Source organism: Sciurus vulgaris, assembly GCF_902686455.1.
Source record: "Sciurus vulgaris genome assembly, chromosome: 14".
Classification (NCBI taxonomy): Eukaryota; Metazoa; Chordata; class Mammalia; order Rodentia; family Sciuridae; genus Sciurus; species Sciurus vulgaris.
The window spans coordinates 20075637-20099607 of record NC_136475.1 but is presented as its reverse complement, the minus strand read 5'-3'; the positions used below and the strand labels follow the sequence as shown (position 1 = coordinate 20099607).

At 34.9% G+C, this 23971-nt stretch overlaps 1 protein-coding gene and 1 long non-coding RNA gene across 9 annotated transcripts in view; one reads left to right on the top strand and one right to left on the bottom strand.

The window, feature by feature from the left end:
• Positions 1-23971, bottom strand: part of CCDC138 (coiled-coil domain containing 138) — a gene marked incomplete at its 5' end in the record, with an annotated part of 96958 nt that overhangs the window by 65397 nt on the left and 7590 nt on the right. For 6 of the 8 annotated variants that reach the window (XM_079111172.1, XM_079111170.1, XM_079111168.1 and 3 more), the window contains 7 exons: positions 1403-1510; positions 1603-1680; positions 3866-3985; positions 7695-7853; positions 13163-13341; positions 17034-17158; positions 19124-19241. In XM_079111172.1, the coding sequence (XP_078967298.1) occupies positions 1403-1510; positions 1603-1680; positions 3866-3985; positions 7695-7853; positions 13163-13341; positions 17034-17158; positions 19124-19241 (887 nt within the window). Of the gene's footprint in view, positions 1-1402; positions 1511-1602; positions 1681-3865; positions 3986-7694; positions 7854-13162; positions 13342-17033; positions 17159-17864; positions 18725-19123; positions 19242-19416; positions 19634-23971 lie in introns of those variants that run through there. The other 2 variants (XM_079111171.1, XM_079111169.1) reach the window with 2 other exon arrangements.
• Positions 19521-23683, top strand: LOC306644352. Its single transcript, XR_013759355.1, has 2 exons — positions 19521-19656; positions 20508-23683. It is a non-coding gene; the product is annotated as an uncharacterized lncRNA (long non-coding RNA).

Below are 23971 nucleotides of genomic sequence, written 5' to 3'. Positions count from 1 at the left end.
GAGAATTGGAAATCCATATGCAACAGAATGAAACTAAACCCATATCTCTCACCATGCACGAAACTAAACTCAAAATGGATCAAGGACCTCGGAATCAGACCAGAGACCCTGCAGATCATAGAAGAAAAAGTAGTTCCAGATCTTCAACATGTCGGCTTAGGACCAGACTTCCTTAACAGGACTCCCATAGCACAAGAAATAAAAGCAAGAATCAATAACTGGGATAGATTCAAACTAAAAAGCTTTCTCTCAGCAAAGGAAACTATCAGCAATGCGAAAAAAGAGCCTACAGAGTGGGAGAATATCTTTGCCAATCATACTTCAGATAGAGCGCTAATCTCCAGAATCTATAAAGAACTCAAAAAACTCTACTCTAAGAATACAAATAATCCAGTCGACAAATGGGCTAAGGAAATGAATAGACACTTCACAGAAGAAGATGTACAAGCAATCAACAGATATATGGAAAAATGTTCAACATCTCTAGTAATAAGAGAAATGCAAATCAAAACTACACTAAGATTCCATCTCAGCCCAATTAGAATGGCGATTATCAAGAATACAAGCAATAACAGGTGTTGGCAAGGATGTGGGGAGAAAGGTACACTCATACATTGCTGGTGGGGCTGCAAATTAGTGCAGCCACTCTGGAAAGCAGTGTGGAGATTCCTTAGAAAACTTGGAATGGACCCTCCATTTGACCCAGCTATCCCACTCCTTGGCCTATACCCAAAGGACTTAAAATCAGCATACTATAGAGATACAGCCACATGAATGTTCATAGCTGCTCAATTCACAATAGCCAGACTGTGGAACCAACCTAGATGTCCTTCAATTGATGAGTGGATATAGAAACTGTGGTATATATATACAATGGAATATTACTCAGCCATAAAGAATGATAAAATTATGGCATTTGCAGGCAAATGGATGAAATTGGAGAATATCATGCTAAGTGAGATAAGCCCATCTCAAAAAGCCAAAGGACGAATGATATCACTAATAAGTGGATGATAACATATAAATGGGGGAGGGTAGCGTTAGGGTTAGAGTTAGGGTTAGGGAGGGGGGCAAGTATGGAGGAAGGAAGGACTGTATAGAGGGAAAAGAGGGGTGGGAGGGGTAGGAGGAAGGGAAAAAATAACAGAATGAATTAAACAACATTACTCTATGTAAATTTATGATGACACATATGTATGCCTTTACGCCATGTACAGAGAAACAACATGTATCCCATTTGTTTACAATAAAAAAAATACATTATTAAAAAAAAAAAGTATTTGCAATATTCTAGAGATATCTGTCTCTAAAAGAATACCAAAAAGAATGTTTGCTAAATGAAAGATAAAAATTAAACGACAAAATAAATTTTCCTCTGAAGAAATTTTCAGTCACATCATACCTTAGAAGTTTTAGAAACTGATACTTTTTCTTGTTTTACACTTTTCACTTCATGAGCAGCATGGGAATCTTCTTTCAATCTCTGTATTGTCATAAATTCATACTTCCTCTGCAATAGTACATATCCGTATATTAAAGAATGATTGTATGAAAAGTAAACAAATCGAAATGTAATTATGTTGTGAAGAGCAGACAATCTACCTGTAAGTTATCCAGACGAGCTTGAACTCTTTTAGCCTGAAGTTCCATCTTCCTGTTTTCTTCACTTACTTCATTTAACTAGGGAGGAAAAAGTTCAAATATAAAACTAAAACCATTTTCATATTAAAAGAGTTTCTCAATCTGGTCTACTTAACCAAGCAATGTAGCAAAACAGAGGCAGCATTCATGATTAAGTAGGTCACAGCTAAAAATCACCATTTTCCTCTAAACATTAATAGTGTCCAGGAAAGTTTACTTCATTCTATGAAAAATTTGCAAGACCCCTAACATCTTAAAGGCACTTATGGTAGTGAGAAATGTTTTTCAAGTAAAACTTCTATTGAACAACAACATATATATATAAAAGGGTACAAATCTTGAGTGTGCAGTTACCAGATTGTAACATGTATCTAATCAGTGGGAAGAACTGACATGTTTACAACATTGAGTTTTTTCATTCATGAATATAACATATCCTTCAATGTAGGTTTTATTTTTAATTTACTGTTTGTAGCTTTCAGCATAGATGTCCGACACATCTTTCTTTAGATTTATTCCTGGGTAGCCAATTATTTTTTTATGATATTACATATGGGATCTTTCAATAAATAGCACTTACTATTGGCATATAGAAATACACTTGATTTCTGTATGGTAATCTTACATCCAGAGTCTGCTAAATTTGCTTATTCATTTGGAGTTTGTCTATATGCTTCTTTGGATATCTATGTTATATATGTAAGTACATAATCATGTCATCTGTGAATGACTAATTTTTTTTCTTTCCAATCCTTTCTTTCCTTTACTGGATCAACAAGGACTTCATTAAAATGCTCAACAAAGTATTAACAGCAATCACCTTTATTTTGTTCTCATTTCAGAAAGCAAGCTTTCAATAATAATTTACCATTAGATATTATTTTGTTGTTGGATTTTTTTTTGTAGGTACTCTGTGAGAACTTAAGAAATTCTATTACCATTTGTTGTTGCTGAATTTCAAATCAATTGAAATTATCATGATTTTTTCTCCTTTAATCAGATGTTAATTTTCAAGTGTTAAACCACCCATGTTTTCTTGAACTAAATCCCATTTAGTTGTATTATTCTTTGTATGACTGGATTAAGCTTTGCTAATTTAAAACTTTTTTGCACGTATATTCTTAAGAGACTGGTCGCATTTTTTCTTTTTTATAATGTCAAGATTTAGATTCAAGGCTATTTGGCTTTATAATTAAGGGAGATTGCCCCCCTCTTCTTGTTCTAGGTTTAAGATAAGTGGTATTTCTTCCTTAAAAGCCAAACTTTGGTTTTACAACTTTTTAATTTTTTTTCCCCTCTAACCACTTTTGAGATTACATCTGAAGTTTCCAGCAGTTTAAAAATAGTGTGCCTACGTATGATTTCTTTAAAATTTATCCTTGTCAGTAGTAACAGTTTATTAAATCTTTCACCAGTTTTAGAAAATTCTTGGCTATCATATTGGCTTTTGCCCTATTCTCTTGTTCCTCTCTTCCTGGAATTCTCATATGTTAAACTTAACTATGTCCCACATATGTCTTTTCAAATTTTCTATTCTTTCTTTACTTAAGGCTTCAGACTGAAGGCTTTTTGTGGAAGTGCTCCTGTTCCCTAATCCTACCTATTGCTGTGTCTCATCTATTAGGTATGTAATTATAGTTAAATAGTAAGTATTAAAGCCAGAAATCAGTGTCTAAAATTTAATTATTTCAGCTTATCAGGATTTTTTCTCTCACTTGTTTTTAATCTAGTAAGGTAGTAACTACAAAAAAATTTAAAACTTTAAGAAAATTTCAGAGTTGGGCACAGTGGTAGTCCCAGCTTACTCAGAAGGCTGAGATAAGTAGATCATGAATTTGAGGCTAGTCTGGGAAACAGGAACACCCTGTCTCAAAGAATAAAGAAAAAAATTTCAAATTGTCAAACATCTAACTTGCTTTCCCATATAAAAGAAAAGGATGCAAGAGCAGTTTAAGACTATTTTACTTATATTTCTAAGTGTTTCAAAATAAAATTAACATGAACCCAATCAAAATTTTCTCTAGCCAAAATGTTCTAATATTGACTTCTTTGTTAAATAAAAAATATAATTTTCAGAAGGTCTTTTTTTTTTTTTTTTTTTTTGATGGTGCTGGGGATTGAACCCAGGGCCTTGTACATGCAAGGCAAGCACTCTACCAACTGAGCTATGTCCCCAGCCCACTAGAAGGTCTTATTACCTAAAATATATTAAAATAGGTCTTACCTGTTTTTTTAAGTTATCATTCAATTCTTTTAACGCATCAAAAGAGGATCTTAGTCTCTTGCTTTCTTTATTCCTTTTCTTAAGAATTTCAGTTAAGTGTTCAACTTCTGCGTCATGTTGCTAGGAAGGAAAAAAATACAATCTAATAATCAGATAAGGAACCCATATCACTAATGTTACTGAACATAAATTAACTAAAAGTAGAACACCTTCGATCACAAAAATGTTAATCAGTAGATTTAAGCATAGATGACTATTGTGGCAAATAATTTATAAAAATTGTGAAATAAACCAAAGTAACAGCAAAACATCAAAAACATTTGTGAAAGACCCAAACATATTATCACATAAATTAAGTAGCAATAAGTCTATTTTTTGATTCTGCTAAGAGAAATCCACCCAAAGTCATCGATGTATTTTCTTTTTCATATCAAGGAATAATAAAACAACAAAGGATTTATGATTTTTTTTCAGGAGACTAATAGGCAATTCATAGCTTTATAGATTAAAATGTAAATTTTAGCTAGTGTGTTACCATGAAGTAGCTAAAATTTTTATGTCAGTTTTACATTTCAAACAATGTTAAATACATAATTTCTTTGAGCCCCAACTATTTCTCTCCTGAATCAGTTTCAGAAATGATAAAAATCAACTCTAATTACATTTAAATAGGATAAAATGTTTTAGATTTAAGATATAAAATACTTTCATTTATTCACAGAATATCAAAACAAGCAAGTATCTACAGGAAATCAAGAAACTAAATTTCCTTCTAAGTAATTATGTAAATATGATTAAAATAAAGCAGTTATCTTTATAATTAATAAGACTAGTAGACAAATCTAAAGAGAGAAATAAGAATAAAATTAGCATGGACAGATCTGAGAATTTAAGCATTCTTTCCTTAGCCCTATGAAAAAATCCAATGTGAAAAAATTAGTTTATGTAATTTTATTACTATTTTAAGTGATTCCCTTAAATAACTGAGGATACAGTCATATAGCTACTTTTAAAACTAGTTTAATATTTCTATTATGTAATTTTTCCACATCGAAAAGGTATTAAAGACATACGATATGATATGGCAGGATAAACCCACTACACTCTGCTTTTCCTACTGATGTCCACTAAAAACCCTAGACAAAACACAGAAAGCAGCTACCTGAGGCTGTGAAAAGTAAACAAGAGTCAGGAATTAGAGAAGGGGGTAAAAATTTGGAGAAACAACATGAAAGGGGTGAAGTTTCCTGTTTTGTTGGTTTGTTCTTCTTTTTCTCTCAAACTTCTGCCCCAGGGTGGAGCCCTGGATGGAAAGTGGAGCTTTCTACTTCTCTAAGAGTTCTGAGATAAAGACAGTCAAAGAAACCAGGAAGAGGGGACCTTGTGATCTGGAGTGTGAGGAGAATACTGGAAAGAAATCTCAAAGCATCCTCTCACTTTGGTGTACATGAAGATGTACAAATTGGGCTCATCTCTGAGTTGTCCAGACACAGGACAAACCAAGCACAGCAGGGCAAAGGCTCGTAGAGCTGAAGTAAGATTTTAATCTGTTGCCGAGTCTCAAACTATCCTCTAAGTGGCACATGCACAAGACAATTACAGAGCAAAACTGCAAAGGCTCTGAAAACCAAACTGAAATGAGAGCCACAGTCTATAGAAGGTCAGAAGGAGCTAAGACCTTAATGTCACTGGGCTGAATAAATACTTTAAATAAACAATATTCTCCAGAGGATTATAAAGGGCACATAATCTATACAATATGTTTCAAATACAATCCAAAAGTCACTGGACATGCAAAGACCCAAGAAATGTAATGAAATTTCAAGAAAAAAATATAATCAACAGATGCCAATCCTGAGATGACCCAGATGCTGGATTTTTGAGTATGTTCTATGAGGTTAATGTAAATGTAAATGTGAAAGTAAATGTAAAGACAGAAATTGTTGGGTTTTTTTTGTATTTGTTTTTGTTTTTTTTTTTTTTGCAACTGAGCTACATCCCCAGCCCTAGCATTTAACTCTTATCTCTGTTCTTTATAAAGACAGAAATTGTTGTGAGAAAAAAAATTTTTAAAGAAAATAATTGGTAGTTTTAGAACTCCAAAATGTCAGAAATAAAAATTCACTAAATGGGCTTGATTTAGTCAGGTATTTCACTACTGTGACCAAAAGACCTGACAAGAACAATTTCAGAGCCAAAATGTATTTGGGGCTCATGGTTTCAGAGGTCTCAGTCCACAGTTGGCTGACTCCTTTGCTCTGGGCCTGAGGTGAGGCAGAACATCTTGGTGGAAAGGAGTGGCAGAGGAAAGCATCTCAGCACATGATACCAGGAAGCAAAGAAAGAACAAGCCCAACTACCTACCTTCTCCAGCCACATCCTACCTGTCTGTAGTTACCACCCAGTTAAAAACTACCAATGGATTAATGTACTGATTAAGTCAAAGCTTTTGTAACTCAATGATTTCACCTCTAAACTTTCTTACACTGTCTCAGACATGAGCTTTTAGGAGACACCTCATATTTAAACCATAACAGGGTTCAACAGCAACAAGATGAAAAAAGAAAACAGTGAACTAAAAGACATATTAATAGAAATTATCCAGCCCAAAGAACACAAAAGGAAAAAAATGAGGAAAAGGGAACATAGCCTCAGAAATCTTCTGGCTAACAGTAAAGGGACTAACATATGAGTCTGGAGAGACAGAGAAGAGGAGAATGCAACTGAAGCCTAAAAAATATTTGAAGAAATAGTTGCTGCAAATTTCCCAAATGTGGCAAAAGAAATAAATTTACAAATTCAAGAAGCATAATAAACCACAAATTGGATAAAGTCAAAGAAAAGCATGACAAGTTAACATCATAAATGAGATGCTGCTAAAAATCACAAGTTAAAAAGCATGAAATGAACCTATTTACATAATATTCTAGAAAAGGCAGAACTAGGGACAGGAAATAGACCTGTCGTTGTCAAAGACTTAGGATGGGAAAGGGAATATTTATAAAAGAATATAATAAAACTTTCTGAAAGCTGGAACTACATTTTATCTTGAGGATGGTGGCAATTACAAAATTAAAAGCATTTTTCAAAACTAATAGAAATGTACAACAATGAATTTTACTCTGTGTAAATTACATGTATAAGAAATAAGTTATATGACACCAAGATATTATTGTACATATTAATAATATCAAGCAAAGATAAATTATACTAACTATAGTTAGTATAATAGTTATTAAATTATACTAACTATATAAAATTCTTGCCAAAAGTATTTGATCCAAATATCATTGTTAGGAAACAATCAGGCAAATGTAGGATGCAATAATATTCCTCAAGACTGCTGACCTAGACTCCAAAGTCCCATGAACAATAAAAATGGTAACGGTTAACTACTCTAGATTCAAAGACGTCTAAGATAATGCACAGAGTTTGTGTAGGTCCTTGATTAGAAAACAACAAAACAAAACAAAAAAGTAATAAAAGACATTTTGGAGACTAAATGGGAAAGTGAACATGGACTATATATTAAATTTTATTTTTCAATTAACATTAATTTTCTGATATATAATGATATACAGAATGTACTTATTCTTAAGAGACACACGCCTAAGTATTTAGGGATACTATATATTATTTTTGCAAGATAGTTTCAAATAGTTCAGAAAATAAGGTGTGTGTGGATCTGTGTGGGTGTGTATACAGGGTTGTGTGTATGAGAAAAGGAGGGAGAAGGTTAAATGAGCAAATGTGACAAAATGTTAATTATTACAGAAACTAAGAAAAAAAAGAAGTTATATTACTCTAAAAATTAAGACTTTATAAGTACCTCCTTTAGAATTTGAAATCTTGTAAGAACCTCTTCTTCAACACCTTTAATTTTACTCAAGGCATTTTCATGTCTGAAAAGCAGTTGTTCTCTTTCAACTAAAAAACGTTCTCGCTTTTGAAGTTCTTCAGCAAAATTCTGTTGTGCTGCAGTTTCACACTGTATCAAAATACCAGATATGAATGACTTTTAAAAAGAACATTCACAAAATCTTCAAATTACATGTTTATCCACTGACACTATGGTTTAACCAAGTGGTTTTTGAAAATGCATTGGTACATAAAATAGGGATTATAGTAGTTGCTAGACATGGTCCATTATTTTACCTATATCCTCTACTCCCTTACTTTGTTGTCCTTCTATCACTAAGGGCTGAAAGACTCCAGGCCTGGGCTAACACACTTACCACATTCCCTGTCCTGAGGATAACAAGATTAAAAACCATCAGAGAAAAATCACAGACCATGTAAAGTGGTGTTTTTTGAGTTCATGGTCCTCAATCCTCTATTAAGTTATCAATGCTGTTCAAAAAACTTGCTACATTTTCATCGTTAGCTCTTTATTCTGTTCTCCACAGTGTCTATTTCAAATCTTTTTCCTCCTTCCTAATTTTAAACACGACACCTTAGAACAAATGTCTGTGGATGGCCTGGTAAATTCATAGGGAAGACCACAAAAGGGAATATCAGTTTCACGCCCTTCTCTTCTGTACACAGATAGGTTCAGGATCTCATTGCCTTAAGTCCCTTTGTAAAGACTGCTCTGATTATCTGTAAATATTTTCAATCTCTCTTGTCACATCTGAAATAAAATCTTTTGCTCCTTCCCATATTCCCTCCCCAACCAAACCTAAAACATTGTCAACATCTGCTGAACCTTCTTTACCTCCAAGTCATTCCTCAATTTATTTTTAATCTTGCTTCAGCCCACACTGCCCTACTAAAATGACTTACCTGCTATGAAATTTAAAGATAACTTCTCAGTTCCTATTTTACTGAATCTCTCAGCAGCATGTTATATGACTATCTCTTTCCTTCAACTTAAAATACTTCCAACGGCTTACATGATACCATGTTCTCCTGGTTTTCTACCACCTTCTCTGGTCATGGCTTCGCAGTCTCCCTTGCAGGTTCCATATCTCCACCATCCTGTAACTACTATGGTTGCTCAGGATTTGGGTTTAAGTTATTTTTCTTCCCATTCTTCACACTCTCTGCTTGATTATATCCATTCAATGGCTAAAATTACTATATGTTCCCAACCTGCAACTGTTCAGTTGATTGTCGCAAGTGCCAAACTCAAGTCTAAACAGCCTATTTAACATCTCTACCTATATACTTTCAGGAAGCACAAAATAAGCATGTCCAAAACTGAATTCAGCTAAACATCACAGAAATATATAAAGCAAAACCACAATAAGACCCAGGAAAATAAAGGCTGTTTTTCTCAAAAACAGAAAAATAAATGATGGAAAAGATGTGAGAAAAATGGAAGCCTTGTATACCGCCGGTGGAAATGTAAAACAGTCTGCCAGTTCCTCAAAGAGGTTAAACACAGTTATCCTATGACTCAGCCATTCCACTGTAGGTATAAGCCCAAAAGAAATGGAGTACATGTTCACACAAAACTTAAATACAAACATTCATAGCAGCATTACTCATGATAGCCAAATAGTGGAAAAAACCCGAATGTCCAGAAATTAATGAATGAAATAAGAAATGTGATATATCTATAAAATGGAATGTTACTTAGCAATAAAAAGCATGTGCTAGCCAGGCACCAGGGAGCATACAGGTAATTATAGCTACTCAGGAAGCTGAGGCAGGAGGATTATAAATTCAAAGTCAACCTGGCAACTTTGTAAGACCTTGCCTTGAAGTAAAAATAAACAAGTTGGGAATGTAGCTCAGTGATATAACTCCCCTGGGTTCAATCCCCTAGTACTAAAAGGAAAAGAATAAAAAGCATGTGCTGATACATGGTATAACATGAATGAACCTTAAAATTACCATGCTAAGGGCTGGGGATATAGCTCAGTTGGTAGAGTGCTTGCCTTGTAAGCACAAGGCCCTGGGTTCAATCCCCAGTACTGCAAAAAAAAAAAAAAAAAAAAAAAAAAAATTACCATGCTAAGAAGTCAGTTATCTATAAAAGATCACATATTATATGATTCCAGTAATATGAAAAGTTCAGAATAGACAAACTCATAGAAACAGAAAGTAGATTAGTGGTTGCCTAGGGCTGAAGTGATTTTGGAGGACATGAAGAATAACCTCTAATGGGTTGGGGTTTCTTTTTGGGATAATGAAATATTCTAAAATTGGTTACAGTGACAACAGTACAACTCTGTGAATATAATAAAAAATAATTTAACTATACATTAAAAAATTAATTTTTAAGTTAAAAGTTAAAAAGGAAAAAACTAATCTTTTTCCTCTAGTTTTCTATATAAGCAAAAAGCAGCATGATTTATCCAACTGTCAAAAAACTAAACTTAAATTTTGCCCTTGATAAAACTTCTTGCATATCTCCTACATCCAAACAATCTGTAAGTCCTATTAACCCACCTTTTAAATATCTCCAAAATCCAGCCACTTCTCTGTATCCTTGAGGTCCCCAGCCTAATACGGGATACTTCAGACTATTAACATTACTTCACACCAACTTCTCTAACCTCTCATAATGGTGACAACGTTAAACACTAACACATTTGGATGCTGACTATCCCCCAAAGGCTCGTGTATTAAAGGCATGGTCCACAGAATGACACTAAGTGGGAGGTTGTGAAATCTTTATAAGCTGGGTCCTAAAGAAAGATCTTTAGGTCAATGGGTATGTGCCACTGAAGGGGATAGTGGGATCCTGACGCCGCTGTCCTTTGATTCCTGGCCATGAGTGAGCAATGTTTTTGCCCCATGTTCCTGCCCTATGTACTGTCTTGCACTCACCTGAAGCAATGGAGCCAATCAATCATGAACTGAAATCTCTAAAACTATGAGCCAAAATAAACTTTTTACCTTTATAAGTTGAATATCTCTGGTATTTTGTAACAGTGATAGAACACTAACACATAAATGACTCCCAAATTAGATAATTACCCACTATCTATTTCTAATAGCCAGGCTAATATATTTTACTACTGAACCTGACACATTTCAAACAGAAATATTGCTCTTCTTCATGAAATCCATTCTTTCTCCACACTGCACAAACCAGAAATGTGAGAATCGACTTACTTACTTAAGTCTTCCTATACTTCATTGAATTAATCATGCCAAGTCCAGAATATTTTACATCTACAATAACCTTTATTCTATTCCTCTGCTACCACCCCAGTCCAAGTCACCCTTATTTCTCACCTGGGATCCTGCAGTAGAATGCTCTCTAGTCTCTCAAATTATACCCCGTCCCTCTCTAAGACATTTATGTAAACGCATATTAGATTTTACAACTTTATTGCTTTAAAAATCTTCAGAGCTACCTACTACATTTTCTTTGAATAAATATGTTAACTTACCATGCCTCAGGAACTTCTCACACTGGAATGTCTCAATGTAGAAACTAAATCTTTCACTAGGCTAACCTCTACTCATCTTTCAGGATTTAACTTAAATGTTAATTTCTCAGAAAAACCTTACCTCAAATCTCCTCCAATCTCGATCACAATCTCCCCCATCAGGTACTTACAGTATACATCTATTATTCCTTCATTTAAGTTTATAAAATTATAATAATATGGGTACTTATGACTGTTTCTAATAAGCTACATGCAGCAAGAGGCATATATATTTTACTCAGCACAATGCATATTAATAGGTACTCAAATATTTATTGAATAAATTAAAGCAGTAGTGTAACAAAAATGTATATGCTTGGAGGCCACCAATTCCACTTCAAAGCATCTCTGAGTCTGTCGAATAGACAACATGAGCAAAGCTTACCCTCCCAAGCTGAAAAAATTTATAGCCAAGAAATTATCAGGGGGCTGGGGAGATAGCTCAGTCAGTAGAGTGCTTGCATTGCAAGCACAAGTCCCTGGGTTCGATCCCCAGCACCAAAAAAAAAAACAAACAATAAAAAAATCAAAAAAAGAAAAGAAATTATTACTGAAATTAAATGGTGACAGACATGATCAAAGACTATTGCAGGGATGTGGCCCCTTAAATATTGGGATGGATGTGGGGAGATGACAACTACTGGGCAACAGAACAAGACTGGCATGGTGACAACATGAGGAAAAATACTGTCCAGTTAGAAACCTTGGATGAGTATGAATAATGGCTGTTCAGAGAAATCCATGTACTCTCTCTAAAGGTGCCTGTTTGGTGCCTATTCTACTATGGCACAAAAATTGGATCATATACATGTTCCTATTAAGCTTTTGTCAAAAAAAAAACCTTTTAATAGTAAAAGCAAAAAAAGTACATGCTTAACAACAACTCTAACACTACAGAGTAAATTTTAAAGTCAGACTAAAGATTAAAGAAATCAGATCAATCCCTTGAACTTTACTTTTTTAAAAATATTTTTCTTTATTGTTTACTATACATGATAGATCTATCCTTGCAACCTTGCTTCTTTTTTATTCTGTAGAGTATTATCAAAAGTCTTTCTACTGTCACTTCTTTGATTTAAAAAACCTATAAAACAGCTAGCCTCGGTTTTCACTATTTTATTTCCCAGACAGGCAGCTAAATTCACAATATGATGATCACTCCTTTCCAAACAACTCTCATCTCTTAATTCCTTGTACCTGGATTGACTTTTCCATTGTCTCCTCTCTAAACTCTACCTCTGGGTCAAGGACCAGATTTTGTCTTTCTCTTAATTTTTTCCTAGTGATTCAAGTTAAGAAAAACTTTTTTCTGAAATGCTACATTATTACATCATGAATTAATTTAACAAAATGAACTACTGGTTTTTAAAAACGTTTTCGGTATTTCAAGTGTATATGTTTCCAATGAAAAGAATAGCAAACAGAAATTATTACATGTGTTTCTTTCTGTACTCCTAGTGGAAATGTGATAAATATATAAATTATACCCTTTAGAAACAAACACCAAAGAAAAAATAAACTGCAAGAAGGTTCAAAAATAAATTTTAGTTACAGTTGACAAGGAAACTCCTTACTACGTAATATTTAAAACAATGAATCTTGAACACCTAATTCAAAAAGCACACTTTACCAGCAGATTTGTTTCTGAAGAATGGGATGGGATGAGGATAAACATAAAACACAGGATAATCTGAAGCCTAAGACACATGCCTACAAATAAAATCACTACTACCAATATTTTTCTTTCAGTCTCTACATTTTTCTCCCTCAACAGTTCCTACAAATTGAGTTTGTTCGCATCTGACCTTGCCTTAACCCACTTATCTAATTAAAACTGTATTCAAATTTTGCAAATACTTGGTGCTTAGAACATAAATATTTCTGAATTCTCGAATCAGTATTTAGATTTTACCTGCAGTTTCAGATGTATTTGAAATAACTCATCATATATCTGATTTATCTGATGTGGAAGTAAAGTCTGCTTGTCTGACACTTTGGATTTTGGACAGATGGCACTTTTCAAAGAAGAGTCACCGACATCACAACATTCAGTCCTAGGTCTTGATGAGGCCCTATCTGTTGGCAGGTCAACTGCAAAGTAAATAAAATTTTAATTATAAACTTTATTATAGCTCCAAATAGTCTCAGAGTAACCTTCAAGAAGAATTTTTTTAAGTATAAATTACAGTATTGTGAAAAATTTCAAGAAAGAAAGAATGATATAGCAAATACAATAAAATATTAACATTTAAAAATTTGGCTTAAAAGTATACAGGAATCCTTCATGCAACTTTTCTCTAAGAATGAAATTATTTCAGATTTAATTATTTTAAAATATATGAGAACACTATGTATTAACTGCCTAGGATACAAAATGGAATATCACTTTAGAAGCTTACAATATTCCCTTCTCTGGAACCAAACTAACAAGTCCAAATACAATGTTAATTGTTGCCTTATTTTTCTTTTTAATTTCTATCACTTCTATCTAAAAAGTCCTTATTTAGGAGGCAAAAAAAAAAAAAAAAAAAACTCTACAGTAAAAATTATAAAATGCTTAAGAAACTGAAGACACTAGAAGATAACGATGAAAAGACATCCCATGTTCACATACTAGGAGAATTAACATTGTTAAAATGGCCAAACTATCAAAAAGCAATCTAAAAATTCAATGCAATTCCCATCAAAATACCAATGACATTCTTCACAGAACTAGGAAAAAAAAAATCCTAAAATTCAAATGAAAGCATAGAAGACCCAAAGTTGCCAAAGCAATCCTAAGTAAAAATTAAAGAGCAAGGGTAGAGGCATCAAGATTGCTGATTTCAAATATGCTAGAATGTATTTCGATGGTAACAAAAAACATCATGGTATCGACATAAAAAAGAAATACAAAAACCTATAGTATTAGAAGATTCAGAAATAAACTCACGCCCCTATAGCTATCTGATTCTCAACAAAGGAGTCAAAAACACATTGGAAAGAAGACAGCCTCTTCAACAAATGGTACTGGGAAAATTGGATATTCAAATGTAGACAATTGAAACTAGACCCCTATGTCTCACCCTGTACATAAATCAACTAAAAATAGATCCTAATAGTTCAGAAAATGGTAGCAAGAATTAACAAATGGGATTACATCAAATTTTAAAGCTTCCACACAGCAAAAAAAAAGAAGAGAATTAAGAAAGATCCTACAAAATGGCAGAAAGTATTTGCCAACTATTCATCTGACAGAAGATTAACATCCAGAATTATATACTCAAAAAAGTTATCAACAAAAGAGCAAGTAATCCAATCAATAAATGGGTAAACAGCCTGCACAGACACTTCTCAAAACCAAGTACAGGGGCTGGGGAGATAGTTCAGTTGGTAGAGTGCTTGCCTTGCAAGCACAAGGCCCTGGGTTCAATCCCCAGCACCACAAAAAAAAAAAAAAAAAAAAAGAAAAAGAAAAAGCAAGTACAAATGGCCAATAAATATGTGAAAAAGTGCTCAACATCTTTAGCCATCAGGGAAATACAAATCAAAACTATACTGAGATTCCACTCCCCCTAGTCAAAACCGCTAGACAAAAAACCAAAAAGTAACAAATGCTGACAAGGATGTGAAAAAGGAACACTTACACATTGTTGGTGTGAATGTAAATTAGCACAGCCATTATGGAAAACAATATGCAGATTCCTCAAAAAATTAAAAACAGAATTAACCATATGATGCAGCTATATAGCATTCCTGGCTATATTTCTGGAGGAAATGAAGTCAGCATACAAAAAAGATATTTGCATACCTATTTTTATTGTGGCATTACTAACAATAACCAACTTAAGAAATCAGCCTAGGTGCTGTCAACGGATGAATAGATAAAGAAAATATGACATATATACATATGTAATATTATTCAGTCATAAAAAAGAAACAAACATGTCATTTGCAGGAAAGCAGATGGTACTGGAGTTTCTCATGTTAAGTGAAATAAGCCAGACTCAGAAAGCCAAGTATCACATGTTTTCCCTCATACATGGAAACTGTTAGGAAAGAAAGATGATCTGAAAGTAGAGAAGGTATTTTAGGGAAGGGGAAGAAAAACAGGGAAAGAAAGAGGAGAGTAAGAGAAAGCAGTTGGGAGGGTGCAAACAATTAAAACATGATATATGCATGTATGGGAAAATCAGTGAAACCCATTAATTTATAAAATTAATGAGTTAATATTTGTAACAAAAGTTGTCTAAAGTAAAAGAAATATTAAAGCAATTTTAACACATACCCACACACACGGTTCTTGTTTGTTTTGCCTGATTTCAATTATATGTCTATAATAATTTCTATAACCTCCTTCTTTAAATAGTAATAAGTTCTCTGAAATCTACCCATGATTTCAGAATGATGGGTTCAAAAACTTTCACTACTTTATCCTATTTTATAAATATATGACAACTTCCTCCCAGAGAGGGGTATTTGAGCTGCTTTGGCTATACAGATGCTACACAGTCATGCATGTGATACACATTCAAGAGTTTTTCTGGGGCATATGACTGTAGCACACATGTACTATGCTATATGCACAGGTTCGACTTTACTATTGATGCCATTTTCTTCCAAAGTGGTTACATTAATTTACTCCCAAAGGCAGTGGATAAGTAAGTTGCTCTTAGTTCATGTTCCTGCCAACACTGTACCATCAGAATTCATTTTCTTCTAATAATTAGAGCATAAAATGCTCTCCAGCAGTGGTTTTAAATCGCATTAGCTTAAAGGAGCCCACCATCTTAGCCAGACCCTGAAATAATTTTTAAGAAAGAAAAGTTTCACATCATTCTGTTCAGTAAATATACTAAAAGTAAAACCAGTTCAGTGTTTTGCTTGCCTCTCTAAGTTCCCACCTCACCAATTTCTGGCCTAAGCACTCCTTATGTTTTTGGTCAACTTTCACATACATTTAGCTTTTAAAATAGTTTAACCTATGTTTTTAGTGGGAAGACCCAATTCCAAGCTGAAGGCATCTTCATTGTCTTCAAACACTGAGATCCATATGACAAAGGGGATGCAGGAGAGGAGAGAAAGGGGGAAATGAATATTTATTGTGTGCAGACAACATATTTGCAGGAAAAAAGAGATCATCAGCAACAGTGCTGGAACCCTTACAGCCAAAAGGCAAAAAGGCTTCATCACTGGTTGCCTCTTTGCATGAAATCCTGACAAAACTATGAAAGGAAGACAGGTTCACAGAGTTGCTACTAGTTCAGTATCAAGGAAGCTATACTGTAATCTGTGCTGTTTTCTCAAAATATTAGGGTTAGGAAAACACTACCACAATCATTTCCTCACTTTCTAACAAACACTGGCATGAAAAAGAATTGAAGGCATCACAGAAGTATTGTTACTAACTTATCATGAGAAGTTTTGAAAACACAGGCATACAACTGGAAAATAATGAAGTTCACTTTTCTCTTCTCTATTAATAACAAGCACAGTAACCATCTCATGGTTTAAAAAAATTCAAAACACAGAAATACCCAGAATACAGAAATACTCCTAAGGACCAGTGTTATTAAGAGGTAAGTTTATGTGTATTAACAAAATTACTATTTAAAAAAAATTTTTTTTGTAGTTATAGATGGATAGAATGCCTTTATTTTGTTTGTTTATTTTTATGTGGTGCTAAGGAGCGAACCCAGTGCCTCATACATGGTAGGCAAGCATCCTGCAATTGAGCAACAGCCCTAGCCCCCAAATTACTATTTAAATGAAAAATATATATACATATATATATTTCTTTTTACCTTTTTCCATTTCTTTGAAAGATTGTTTGGTTATTTTGGAGGTACTAACTCTATGATCATTCTCAATTACTTCTTCTGTTTCCCGATTCTTCAAATCGTGAAAAGAATCCAGTTCATCATCTAGGCTTTAAAAAAAAGTCTATCACAGAAAACTGAAAGTTTACTACAGCATTTGAAAAGAATAAAATTTCTTTTTAAATATTAGCAGCATAACAAATGAGGAAAAATGTGAAAAGCAAACATTTTTTTAAATGCAAAAAATAAACATGTAAAAAACAAAAAGGTAAAAATGAACCATTATTGATTTTGATGACTCACTAAGCATCCTTCAACCTTTCCTAGTCATTACATAGGCCTGATTCAAAACGACATAAATCTGTAGAATGCTCTAAAACTGCCAAATTCTTTCTGCTGATCCACAATAATTCAGTGAGGGAGATACAGCACATACTGTTATCTATTTTAGGTAAAGAAATAAACTTTACCATGAGGAAACTGAACTCTAGAGAAGTTAAGTAACTGACAGTGACATAACTAGTAAAGACTGAAACAGAACTAGAATCCCAGGGTTCTCTAAAAAGATCTTCTTAGACTAGAAATTTCTAGAGCAGCACTGTTCAAAAGGAATACAATGCAAGACACACAGGTCATTTAAAATTTTCTGGTAGAATACTAAAAACAAAGAGGTAATCTTTAACAATATATTCTATTTAATTCTGTATAATTACAATGTTACCACTTCAACATAAAACCAATATGAAAAATTATTATGAAAACATTTTACTTTCTTTTATCCATGCTAAGTCTTTGAAATGTGTATTTTAGACTTACAGTATCTCATTTCAGACCAGCCCCATTTCAAGTTCTCAATAGCTACATGTGGTCTGTAGCCACTGTGCTGGACAGCATACTTCTAGATAGACAGGGACTGTGAAAAAGGTCCAATGGTGTGAAAACCTTCATAATCCAAAACCTTTAAATTATAATTTGGAATTATACCCATGTCACTTAAATAAACATAAAATGATTAAAATATCAGTTAAACATAAGGACATAATTTCTATGAAGCTACAATTATTACAGCATTTTCTACTTTTCTTATTCTACATTCAATCTACCTAATGTCCTGGTCTTGAATTGATTATTTTGTGAATGACAAATGAAAAAGTACTAACAATAATGATAACAGTTAATATTTGAGTATTTTACTATGCATCCAGCAATGTTCAAAGTGCTTTACATGAATCAACTCATTTAAGGAGAAAAAGAGGCAATTTATTTAAAATATTCAACCTCCCAAATATGGTTATGTTAATAATATAGAGATATTTAAGCACAATAGTCTATTTCAACATTTCATTTTGTATATGCACACATCTTTATAGTTTTACATTATTTCAAAATGTTTTTTCTTCTTGATAGTATTTCTTCTACCCACAAACTGTTATCATTAAATATTCAATTGAACATTCATTTCACCATTATCTCCTTTATAGAACTATAACCCTGTTTAGCACAATATTGCATGATACATTTTTGGTTACTACATCCCCTTCAATGGTTCTCCCAATTACTTCATGTATAGTGTTTAACATTATTGGATCTACAATAGACACTGGCTTGAATGTTGCCCAAAATCCTATACTGCAGTTTTTTTCTGAGTTCCTTTTTTATTTTTATTTATTTATTTATTTATTTTTTGGATGCTGGGGATTGAACCCAGGGCCTTGTGCTTAACAAAGCAAGCACTCTACCAACTGAGCTATCTCCCCAGCCCCCTGAGTTCCTTTTTTAAAGAAAAGAGAACAGTTTTCATTTAGGTGCTGGATGAATACACACATAAGTAATCTTTTATCTCTTAAATTAGGCAAATAATTTACCTTTCCATTATGCCACTAAACACAAGGTGTCTTTAATAAGAAATTCTCAGCAAAAATTAATAAATTAGTCTCTTCAACTATTCAGTGGCCCCAGACTGCTTATTCATTCCCTCAAGGAAAAGGAAACACATGAATAATTTGTCCTTTTCCTTTTCTCAGTTTCTTGAAGTACTGAGTGAGAAATAACAGTAGGAATTCAGAATACTTTACCAATTCACATTTAAGTGCTTGAATGAACTGCAAAAAGGTGTTGTACAAAGTTTTCTTTCATCAGAATAACATTTCAAGGAACCAACTTTATCTCCAGAGGAGTGGATATCCAAATCATCTGTCAACAAAAAAGATATACTAATGTCACATACTAATTATCTAATCCTAGCCTCCTACAATAACACTCCATCCACCAAATGCTTTCTTATCTGTATGTCACCTAAATGCAAGTTTAGAGAAAACTGGAATCAAGAACTCCTGAAGATGGCAGATTAGAGGCACTCAAGGCTTACCTACTGTTTGCCGAGAATGAACCAAAATGGAAGACGTGCAGCTGCATGTTGAGGTAGGGGCCATAGAAAAGTACTGGAGTGTAAACACAGGGAGCCAGTGATCAGGCAAAACCCCAAAATATTGTGCTTTAGCATAAAAAGAGACTTGGGATCTACATAGCAAGCTATCAAGAGAGAAGAGATTACCTGCACTTTGCAGGAAATTCATCAATGCCATAATGAGAACCCATCTAAAGATGGGTCCCTGTTGGGGGCTGTGCCATGCTGGCGGCGCCGGGATGGCGCCTGATCACACTGGCAGCGAGGAGGTTAATTGACATAAGCACACTCAGGTGATTTTCTCGACCATGCACACAATGTATGCGCATGAGCACTAATAGCCTGCTCGAAGCATCTCGCCTAATCTTTGCGTAAGAGGCGTGGCCCTGCTCTCTGCCTCCTGGAGGTGATATAAGCATAGGCGGAGTGAGACAGAGACATGAACAGCAGCCATTAGCAGCCAGAGGGAAAAACACGCCACAGCAGCCATTAGCAGAAAAGCAGAAGCAGAAGACACGCGGCCCGGCAGTAGCCAGAGAAGAAGACAAGCCACAGCAGCCATTAGCAGAAAAACAGCAGCAGAAGACACGCCCGGAAGTAGTTAGTAGGGACATACGCAACAGCAGCCAGAAGAAAGGAAAAACGCGCGGCGGCAGCGAGTAGGGGCAGCGGCGGAAGGCAGATCGCAGAACGGAGAACTGAGACGCATCACTAGGGCACCTTAGGTAGACGTACCCTTAGTACACAGGATGCAGGACTTTAAGGCGTGGCAGGTCTCTCTTCTTCTAAGCTCTAAGAAAAACCTGTCCTTCTTTCAAAATCTCTCTTAAGCAAAGTCTCTTTCTCTCTGATAAGCAAAGTCTCTCTCTCTCCCCTCTCAAAGCAAGTAAACCTCATTTCCTCTATCCTCTATAAACAAGCAAGAAAGCAGTGCACTAAAGAGAAAGAAGTGCCTCAGTTTCCACTCCACCACCCATAAGACCCCTGCAAGTTGTTACTGCAGGCGGTGACAAATATCCATGGATTTTGGAACCGCAAAGAGCCAGCAACAGGTCCCACTGTCTGAGTTTATTGCATGGGAGATCATGCATTTTTTATATCTCCAAGATCCAATGTCCTCTCCTCTTCTCTGTGTCTACTCTGAGAGTCAGTTTGGGTTCAGGAATTAACTGTTGAGGACCCTAAGCAGTGGGAAACGTGGTCTATGAGTCAGAGAGAAGCAAGAAGACACTTCTACATAAAATGTATGGTTGGATCTCCTGAAAAGAAGGGACAGCAGCTATGTGGACTTATAAGAGGGCTGGGTCCAGGAGCACCATGGCTTGACCTGGCAAATCTCTTCATTCAGGAGGCTCCCTACCCCAGTGCAGATCCCACTGATTTGGTCACTTCTTCCACGCTCAGAGGCAGACAACAAACCACTACAGTTTGGATATTTTGCCACATGCCCAAGAGTACTGACTGAAGATCTTGGGACCAAGGGTGAGCAAACCAGACTGGTTCACAGGCATGAAGGCTGAGAGGCTGGTGGATGGCTCCAACTGTCACTGCAACCCCATTCCTGATGCAAAATCAAAGACCTTGGGCATGAATTTAGCCCTGCTGCAGATAACTTTGCCTTAGCCTAGGCTAGTGGGAAAGGAGAGGCTGAGCTCAGTCCACACACTGCCCAAACTGATTTGGCCTGCCTGAGCTGGAGCTGAAAAGAAACACATCCTACTGCCACCAGCACCCACAACATCCCCATACCTGGCAAATGACAAAAACTGGAGGTCTTGGAAAGAAGTTGTCTCCATCTTAAATATCTTGACAAGGAGGAATACAACATTCTTTGGTTTTCCTTTCATTTTAATTTTGTTCTTTGCTGTTTTGTTTCCCTTTTTTTTAAATACTTTTATCCAATTTTATTAAATGTTTTAATTATTTAATTGGATTTTTGCTCTTGTCTCTATTTTCTCATTTTTATTCCTTTTTCTTTCTTTTCATTTTTCTTCTTTCTTCTGTTTCCTCCCTTTAAATTTTTATCCAGTACTTTTTTTTTTTTTTTTTTTTTTTTTGCATAGTACTGAGGATCGGACCCAGGGTTGGTCTTCCACTGAGCTATAAGCCTTTTTTATTTTTTACTTTTAAGGCAGAGTATCAGGGCTGGAACTGTAGCTAAGTGGCAGAGTGCTTGCCTAGCATATGTGAGGCACTGGGTTTGATCCTTAGCACCACATAAAATAAATAAATAAAATAAAGGCATTCTGTCCATCTACAACAAAAAGAAAGAAACAGAGAGAGAGAGAGAGAGAGAGAGAGAGAGAGAGAAAGACAGGGTATTATTAAATACCCAGGCTAACATCAAACTTGTAATAGTCCTGCCTCAGTCTCCAGAGTAGATGGGAATATAGGTGTAAGTCAATATGCCCAGCTATTTCAGTATTAATTTTACTTTCATTAAGGTCAAATTTTTAACCTATTCTATATTATGAGTATTATGGTTAGTAAGGTTGTAGAGGTTCTTTTTTATTTGTTTTTATTGTATGTTGATATATGATTTGCTTTCAAGTTGTTTGTTGTTACTGGTGGTCATTTTCTCCTCTCAAACCAGCACTATGGATTAAGTCCAACACCTGGAACGCAATGGATAGATGTATGACACTGAGCTTTAGCCTTGACCCAGCTGAGAGAAATTGTACCTTAGTCTATCCAGACTGAGTCTTGCTCAAACTCTGATGGATCGCTCAACTTTATAAAAAATAGAGTAGAGAAAAGCACCTAGCAGACAACCTGGCTGCAAGTATGCACAGATGACAGGGGTGGGCTGAAGACAGAGCAACCACAGAGAAATAACACAACTGTTGTGACCATGCTGCTAATAAGGGGCCCTAGCATGGGCTGCACCCAAGCCTTCTTACACTATACAGTGCTAACAAGTGCTGGAGAAACTGCCATGTAAAGTATACTTTGATTACTCCACTATCTATATCATACTTGCCTGAACTAGCAGAGGGACTCCATTCACAGAAGGCCTACAAAGAAAGCAAATCCCTCGGGTTCTGACAAAGTACTTACAGTCAAAATACACCAAACACAGTCTAAGGAGCTTCAGGGAAACTATAGTATGAACTCCATCTGGAATGAGTCTCAACACTACACAACAAACCAATATCCCAGGGCACAACGTAAAAAGACCCTCACATAATACTGGAAGAGACAGCCAGTTCAATAGATGTGAAAGTCTCAAGACAGAAACACAAAAACATGAAACAAAGCAACATGACTCCTCGAGTTCATAACTCTCCAGGAACCAAAACCATAAGTACCAATAGAGATGAAATCCTAAAACAAAGAAGTTTAAAAACTGATTATTAAAATGATCAAATGAGGGCTGGGGTTGTACATAGCTCAGTGGTAGAACGCTTGCCTCACACATGTGAGGCACTGAGTTCAATTCTCAGTACCACAGAAAGATAAATAAATAAATAAAATAAAGGTATTGTGTCCATCTACAATTAAAAGTATTTTTAAAAATGCATTCAAAGAAGATACCAATAAGCCGATGAATAATTTAAGGAAGACAATGCAATATGAAAGAACAATTTAATAAAGAGAGATTCTGGCAAAAACAAACAGAAATCTTGGAAATAAAACACTCAATAAGTCAAGATAAAAATTCCAGTTCCAAGTCTCACCAATAGACTAGACCAAGCAGAAAACAAATTTTCAGAGCCTGTAGACAGGGTGGATGAACTAGAACATTCAGACTTATTAATAAGGAAGGGTTACCAAGAAACTATAAACAGTATGTTCATATAAAAACTCTGGAACAACATTAAAAAGATCAAGCTTAAGACTCATATGGCATTTGTTGGTAAATGGATGGAGTTGGAGACTATAATGCTAAGTAAAATAAGCCAAACCCAAAGAACCAAAGGCCAAATGTTTTCTCTGATATGCAGAAGCTAATTCACAATAAGCTGGGAGGGATAGGGAAGAATAGTTACTCTGTATTAGGTAGAGGGAAGTGAAGGGAGGGGAAAGGGTATAGGGGAAGGAATGATAGTAGAGTGAAACAGACATTATTACCTCATGTGCATGTATGACTGCATGACTGATGTGATCCCGCAATATGTACAATCAGAAAAATGAGAGATTACTTCCATTTATGTATGATCTATCAGAATGTATAAATGTATTCTACTGTCATGTACAACAAATTAGAACAAATCAAAAAATTAGTTTATTCTAGAGGAAGGAATAGAGATACAGGTTAAAGGCATACAAAACTTATTCAGTGAAGTAATAACAGAAAATTTCCCAATCTTGAAATGATAATGGAGTGCCAAATAGAAATGACTAGAAAACAACTTCTCCATGAACACTATAGTTAAAATGCTAAAAATACAGAAGGAGGACTATTAAAAGCTGCAAGAGAGAAGCACCAACTAATTTATAAAGGAAAACCCATCAGAATAATAGCAGATTTCTCAACAAAAACTCTAAAGGCCAGGAGGGCATGAACTGATAGATT